General features: G+C 33.5%; 2 protein-coding genes across 2 annotated transcripts; one reads left to right on the top strand and one right to left on the bottom strand.

Moving 5' to 3' along the window:
• Nucleotides 1-2176: 2176 nt before the first annotated feature.
• Nucleotides 2177-3058, bottom strand: LOC107471619 (E3 ubiquitin-protein ligase RING1-like). The gene has a single exon (XM_016091113.3). It carries the CDS (start codon nt 3056-3058, stop codon nt 2177-2179), a length of 882 nt encoding a protein of 293 aa, XP_015946599.3.
• Nucleotides 3059-5371: 2313 nt separating this feature from the next.
• LOC107471737 (glucan endo-1,3-beta-glucosidase 8-like) lies at nt 5372-7936 on the top strand. The gene is given in 4 exon segments (XM_052255783.1): nt 5372-6045; nt 6691-6770; nt 6773-7244; nt 7328-7936. Coding segments are annotated over 4 exon segments (1350 nt in total). The 5' UTR covers nt 5372-5689; the 3' UTR covers nt 7770-7936.
• The last annotated feature ends 318 nt before the right edge of the window (nt 7937-8254 follow it).

The raw sequence follows: 8254 nt of genomic DNA, 5'->3' as shown, positions 1-8254 counted from the left end.
TTCTATATATACCTTTTTCTCCTTCTTTCGTGCCCAAAGACTGGTAGAGACCCTCATATGCTCTTGTTCTTACTTCACTTAAGCCTATGTACTTTTTTTTCAGTAGAATCTGCTGCCCTAGATTCATCGTCTAACCTTCTTTCAAAGCTCACTTCAAACTCTATACCTATTGTGTGATAGGGCCAAGAGTCCTCCGCCTTCAGCAGCTCTGTTATTTAGTTAGAATACGCTTACTAAATCCCACTTTTGATGAGCAGAAGTCGCGCTCAATTCGATTCGTATTTTACTACTAGGTGATATGTATGAATATCCTCAGATTCGTGCAAACTCCGATCGAAGACAGAAATCTGCCATTGCCGGAGACCCGCGTTCGAAGTGGGGAGTCGCTTCGGGCCAGCCAGCAGGGGCAACTTATCAGAAAAGACTTGCTCCAACTCCTTAACAAGCGAAGGAAATAAAGAAGCACGAGGGCGGGTTCTCTTTGAAGAGAAGGGGTCAAAATCTTCCCAATCAAATCCATGGCCCATCCCCGAAATGGACAAGGCTTTACTATGGGATTCAGAGGTATAGCTGATCCTGCATGATGACCCCTGCCTCCTCCTTACTTGGTTCAGATATAGATCCTATTTAGCTAAAAGCGCTGGCATTGGAATTCGCCTATTATAGACTCGTTGTGATATTGCAATTAAGGAAAGAAATCTAGTTTTCAAGGAGTGGGGGCTTTGGTAAAAGATTGAGTCTAACAGGTATTTATTCAGTTGCCACGTATGGGGCCTTTAGCTCAGTAAGGCCTACAGCTTCACCAAAGCAAATCGAACATTCCATTCCTATTCTTCACCTTTCCTGTATACCGAAGTTTGAAACCAGAAGAATCCAACTCCCTAGCCTTTGCACCAACCCATTTCGTTTCTTGTAGGCACATAATGTTAATCTTCCTCCTTGTCATGGTGTCCACCACCTCCATGGACTTTCCTGTTAGAGTGCCTATGTTCCATGTCCCAAATCTCAACCTTTTGTCGCTTCGACCTTTACCTTTTTCTTTGTGAACTAGCTTATTTACCCTCGTCCGTTCACGAAAACGCGAGAACCCTTGCTCATTTAACACTACATACGGGCACCGATGCAGCAGCTCTTGCTTTGACACCGTACTCGAGCCATACGGCGCGTTGCTTCTGGGCAACGACCTAACTTTAGCGCAATAATGTCTTTGATTCATGTCATGGGGGTTCGGCTATATTTTTATGTTGGTTGCCGAAGACCTAACACAACCCTCCTCCTTTATCCGGACTTGGGACCGGCTATGTACCGCAAGTGTAACATAGGCGGAGTTTTTGCATTATATAACATAAGTATATATTATTTTTAAATTATAAATTCATGGATCAATTAATCGCCACAAATATAAGTGTATTATTGATTTATTTGTATAAAAATATATTAAATCATATAACAAAATTAATTAATAATTTTATATAAAAATATTTGTATATAAATTTTTATTATTTTATTTTATGAGTTTTTCCTACTAGTACTTTGGTACTTGTTAAAAATAAAAAGTATATATTTTTTTAGAAAATAATAAAAACTCAGGATGTCAAAAATAATAAATATAAAAAAATATTTATCTAAAAAAAGTTTTCTTTTATATTTTTAATGGTATTATTATCAAAACTTTTAAACAAAATAAACAAGTTATCCTCCAATATAATAGAAAGATAAATTAGTTCTTAATATTTTTATAAAATAAAAAATTATAAAAAAAATACACACAAAACTTTTACAAATATCATACAATTGCTTTCATTTATTTTTAAATTGTTAAGAAAAAATAATCCACAAAAATAAGGTAGGAAACTAATGCTACCAAAATTAAGTCTAAATAATGAAATTAAACATTCAAAAATGAAATTATATACATAATTGAAAAGAACATTAGACTCCACTATGCAAAATAACCTAACACATATATATTTAAAAAAAAGTAGAAACTCACGTGCAATCGGTTTCACGTGAAGTTGATAATTAAGAGGTGTTAGATGATTTGACTGATTTAACTAAATTTTTATCTAACGGCTCTCAACTATCAACTTCACGTGAAATCGACTGTACCTGAATTTCCAAAGAGTTTATATACAACTTTTGGCACAGGAGACAGAGGAAGTGCAACAATGAATGATCAAGGTGGTGGAAGAAAATTATTAAACGATTGCAGCATTGGAAACCAGTTCCTTCTTGATCCTGTGACAAGTTCACTATTTTGATTCCCATCGTTGCTAATTTCAGCTGTGAAATCCTCAAAAGGCATCTGAAACCTACAAACAGGGCATGAACTATGAGGTTTAAGCCATGAGATTATGCAGTCACCATGAAATTTATGGAGACATGGCATCTCCTTTGCTTCATTTCCAATCTCAATCTCTTCCAAACAAACCATGCACTGTAAAATCTCTTCACTGATAATCACACTCGGTAATGCTTCTATTGCTGCCTTCTTTGTTGGCGGGTTCACAACACTTCCATATCCACTTCCTCCGTTCTGTGCCAACTGCTGTAGCAACAAATCGAATCCTGATCCCACCAGAAACTCATGGAACGATCCGATGCTCGTGCTGTCATTTTGACTGCTACTCGTTGTTGTATGATGATTCATGTTCGGAACTCGAAAAATCAAGGCTCCGTCCGTAAACGGATCAATGACAACCATGTTGCTGGCGTCTACACTTCTATTGCGAGTACTACGATTATTATTATCAAAGCTCCTAACATGAAGACCTCGGAAGAGATGCATTACATAACTAGTCGATCCTCTTCTCCTCGTCGTAAGTTCGCTCTCTGTCTCGTCTTCGCCGGCCGGAGGAGCGGCGCCGCCGGGGGGAATAAGAGGGCTAATTGCACCCATCAAGCCTAGAAATATTGGTGCATAAAGTATGAACATCCAAGTAGACCTTAAATCAATAGCATTATCACTTTGATCTCTTATGTTATCCATGATTATCTCAGCAAATTCTGTGTCACAAATGGGGCACTTGTTATCAGCTTCAGTAATTGGATTCACCATTTCTGAGCATATGTTACACCAGTGTACCCCATTCATATTATTATTATTATCATTCTCCATAACCCTTTTTTGAACATAACTTCTGAGCATGCAGTCCTTTCTAATTACTCCTAATTCATAATAATAATAACCCTTTTTTCAATGAAGGTTACATGTAGAATTTAAAAGAAATCTCATTAAGGAGGAAATTTGTTAACCTTGTACAGGTATCACAGATTATGTCCAGAATCTCCGTTACACTACAAAGTTTTTAGTTTGGTTTCTTTTAGGTAGTTAATTTCCACCCTTCATTCCATGTTCTATATTATGTATTTTTAAGGTTAAATTTGAACAAGATTATTCTTTCTTTGTGACATACTAATTTTTTTTTTCATTTAGTTAATACTAGTATCTAATAAAGAAGTCCAAGGATCTGAAATTGGAGTTATTTAAGTTAAATCAAAATAGGTTCATCCCAACTATATTCCTAAGCGTTTCTTTCCTAGAATATGAAGGCATATGTTCTTGTATGTGGAAGAATTTAATTTTTATATGTCATATTTGGTTTTTGTATGATGCAATTAAATAGAAGTACACCTTGTCTCACTTCAAAGTTATAGCTAATTTTTTTAAAAAAATACTATGGACACAACAATAAAAATCAGTCTGTAAATTATTTATTATATATGTGTTATGTAATTTATTTTTAGGATTAATTATTCTATTGGTTTCTATAGTTTCGCGAAATATTCAATTTGATCCTTATACTTTTTTTCTTTTAATTGGGTTCCTGTACTAATTTTTTTTCAATTAAATCCCTCTTTATAGTAATTGACTTAATTGTATAGGGACCCAACTAAAAAAAAATTGGCGCATGAACTCAAATAAAAGGAAAAAAAATGTAGGGACTCAATTGAAAAAAAAATTGGTGTAAGAACCAATTAAAAGAAAAAAATATAGGGATCTAATTGAAAATTTTGCAAAACTATAGAGATCAATAGAGTAATTAGACCTAATTTTTAATATATATTTTATATGAATAGTTGATGAATAATTTTTTATGGAAAAATCTAAAGGATCAACAACTTTATTAAATTTTAGTCCCAACAAAAAAAAAGTGAGTAATTCTACACGGTTGGATAAAATCTCACACCATTAAAAACATTGTTACTTGATGACTACAAATCACAAAATTTATTATCCCCTAACACTCAATATAGTTGATCTTTTTAATACAACTTTTTAAAAACGAATTATATTTTACCTAAAAAATAAGTTAGTCAAAAAGAGGATTGGACAAATAACATTCCCTGAATTACACACAAAGAATGAGTTTTAGAATAAAGTAAAATATAATTTAAATTTTAAAATTACAGTGGGAATTAACTTGATATTATTGAAAAGGTAACATTTCTTAGAATTTCTCATTTTCCGATGGTGAGGTGGAGTTCGATGCAATCACCGACCATCTGACTCCAAAGATTTACACTTAACACCCTTATTTATTGGTAAACAGCAACACATTCATGTGGAAGCCGACACTCTACACTGTCCCCATCAATTCTATTATCCATTATTATTTTCACTCGTTTAAGATGGCAAAATCTATTTCAATAACATATTAATTCGTTCAATGATAATTTATTTATAGTTAAAATTTATATAAAATTAATAATTAAAAATTATTAAATAATTTAATATATTTAATTAATTGTTATCTAATATTTGGATCCTCTAAAGTTTGATTTTCACTTTAGAGAATAAAGTGTGATCTTCTACTCTTAAATAGTTTCTCTTTCATATTTATTCTTGGTCCCACCTATGAAATCAATGGTGAAAGATCACACTTTACTCTCTAAAGTGAAATTCAAACTTTAGAAGATCCAAATCCTAACTTTTAACTATCAATTTTACGTGAATACACGTGATTCTTCGTTTTTATTTATTTATATATTTTGAAGTAACCAAAGAGGAGACAAGCCAGCACCTCGACCCACTCTTCTTTGTGTAAATTGTAAAACTCAGAAGCCATCACTTTCAATTTCAAGAAACCAAACCCCAGCTTCACGGGGGGAAGAACATGGCCATGATATCAACAACACACACTTTCTTTTTCTTTCTACCTTCCATTTTTCTCCATCTTCACTAAGCAAAGCAAAACACACTTCATTATTCTTTTCTTTTCTTTTTCTCCTTCAATATATAGCTGGTTGTTATAAGTTTCAGCTTTTATCACATCGTCTCAGTCCACTGCAAAAAACAAGGTTCTATTATAACTAACACAAAATAAAATGAGAAGATTGTATCTTTTTTTCTGGGTTTATGTTATTATTATTATTATTATTTTTAGTGTCTTGAGCGTTCCACGTTTGTCGCTGTTAAGTAGAAATAGGCCAATAGAGTAAACAAATAATAAGTAATTAATTAAAATTACCAAAAGAGAAGTTCCTTTCTTTTTAATTCTTAACTCATATATTTGACGAATTCCTTATTAATTCTCATTCAGTTCATCGTGAAGTTTCGCGTATCATTAGTAAAACAGTTACTTTTATTTTCATATATAAGGAAAGTTTTCAATACTTGGCATCCTATTTTAACTTCTTATTATTAAACAGTTAATTTTTTCTTGTATTTACAAATACTTGTATTATAATGGGGAGGAAATGGTTTGAGAGATGGGTTATGGTAGAAGCAGTTGTTGAAGTGATTAGTATAATTATTATGATGAGTTGGTGTGTGGAAGGGGTTGGAGTGAATTGGGGAACACAAGCTACACAGCAATTGAGAGCAGACACAGTGGTGCAGATGATGAAGGACAATGGAATAGAGAAAGTGAAACTGTTTGATGCAGATGGAAGAATCATGAGTGCACTTGCTGGGTCTGGGATTGAAGTTATGGTTGCCATTCCCAATGACCAGCTTGCTGCCATGACTAGCTATGATCGAGCTGTTCAGTGGGTCAGAAAGAATGTTACCAGTTACAACTTCAAGGGTGGAGTTAACATCAAGTCAGTTCATTATTTTCTTTTAATTTATATCTATCAATTTCATTTCATCATAATGCTACTTCTCTGTCTTCTAAATAGTAGTAGTATTAGTATTCTTTTGTTGAGTTTCATTTTGATGAGATTAATTTTGATGCAATAATAGTATAGAGCCTTTTACTCGGTGAAAGATAAAGATAATAATTTTTAACAGTCCCGTTACGTTACCAGTATTTCTGCCAACTTCTACCCACTCTTATTTATAAATGTGTTTAATGGAAGTGTCTTTGTGGATGTGTCTAATAAAAATATCTTTTTTATAATTGTGTTTAATAGAAGTGTCTTTGTAAATATATTTTCTTGATGTGTCTCTTTATATATGTGTTTAGAATATAATAATTAATTATTATTGACAATAAGATGTTGGTACTCTATACTTTTCCAATTTTTAATGATATGATGTTATTTTTACAACAAAGGTGATTAACTTCTTTTTTTTTTCAATGCTTTTGATCTAATCTTCATCTTCCACTTCATTTCTCCAACATACAAACTATTCTGAATCATCCTATAATAATAGTTTGATCATCACTAATCATATAGTTTTTTAATTAAAAGAGTTTACAAGTATTAAGTGAGCATAATATTTATGCATATTGTATACTACAGATATGTAGCAGTTGGGAACGAACCATTCTTGAAATCATACAACAATTCATTCTTGAATGTGACCATGCCTGCCCTACAAAACATTTTAGGCCTGACATATCAGATCTCATGACACAAATAGTGCAATTCTTGCACAACAACAATGCACCATTCACCGTTAACATCTACCCATTCTTGAGTCTCTATGGCAATGATGATTTCCCTTTTGACTATGCCTTCTTTGATGGGGTATCCAACCCCATAAACGACAATGGGGTTCTTTACACCAATGTCTTTGATGCAAATTTTGACACTTTGGTTTCTGCTCTCAAAGGGGTTGGGTATGGTGACATGGCAATCTTGGTTGGAGAAGTAGGGTGGCCCACAGATGGAGACAAGAATGCCAACGTGGCCAATGCTGTAAGGTTCTATAATGGACTTCTTCCAAGGATTTCATCAAGTAAAGGTACACCTCTAAGACCAGGGCACCTTCAAGTTTATCTCTTTGGCCTTATTGATGAGGATGCTAAGAGCATTGCTCCTGGCAACTTTGAGCGTCATTGGGGAATATTCCGGTATTGACTTAATCTTTTATCATTTCGCAGTGAAGTTGATAGTTAAAAATAATTAGATGATTTAACATTTTTGATTGTAACAGGTATGATGGACAACCTAAGTTCCCAATGGATCTTTCTGGTCAAGGTCAAAACAAAATATTAGTGGGTGCTAAGAATGTGATTTACTTGGACCCAAAATGGTGCATGTTCAATCCAGATGCCACGGATCTTAGCAAACTAGCTGATAATATAAACTATGCTTGCACATTTGCGGATTGCACTGCATTAGGATATGGTTCTTCATGCAACAATCTTGATGCTAATGGGAATGCCTCATATGCATTTAATATGTACTACCAAGCGCAAAATCAGAATGACATGGCTTGCAATTTTGAAGGCTTAGCCCAAATTACTATGAAGAATATTTCTACTCCCACTTGCGACTTTATTATTCAGATAAACCCTTCATCATCTTCTTCTTTGACACCCTCATCAGCAGTAGCTTTCTTATTTATTGCATTAGCCATGATTCTATTTTTTTAGGCATATATTGTTAACAAGAGATGCAGATTTGTTCTCTTAATAAAGAATTTTGTAGATCTGATAAGTTTTATGCCTTTGATGGCTTTCAAAAGTCAGAAATTTCCCCTACATTTGACTTCTGAGTTCGTGAACTATTTTAATTTCACTCCTCACATGTGAACTGCTTTGTGTGGAAGCCACTCTATTTCACAACAAAAGAAAACGAAAGATATGGAAAAATTAGCATTTAGGAGTATATAACAAGATTTAATTAACAAAAACAAAAATTTTAGTTAAACAACTCAAACAGAAAAATAAGGTGGAGACCATGCATTTAACGATTTTAACCTGAGTTTCCACTGAAAAATAAAAGAAAATCTCTCACTCGTCACACCTCACATGGCACGGAAAAATCACATGGCACGGAATACACTACCTAGGTGAAAACACACTCGTGTGGTGAGAAGTTTAGGAAATTAATTATTTTAAATCGTTGAAATGGAATT

Source organism: Arachis duranensis, chromosome 10 (assembly GCF_000817695.3).
Source record: "Arachis duranensis cultivar V14167 chromosome 10, aradu.V14167.gnm2.J7QH, whole genome shotgun sequence".
NCBI classification, from domain to species: domain Eukaryota; kingdom Viridiplantae; phylum Streptophyta; class Magnoliopsida; order Fabales; family Fabaceae; genus Arachis; species Arachis duranensis.
This window is presented reverse-complemented; position numbering and strand designations above follow the sequence as displayed.

Excerpts from the sequence above, each read along its gene's own strand:
- LOC107471619 (XM_016091113.3), bottom strand. The coding sequence starts at position 3,058 with ATGGTGAATCCAATTACTGAAGCTGATAACAAGTGCCCCATTTGTGAC.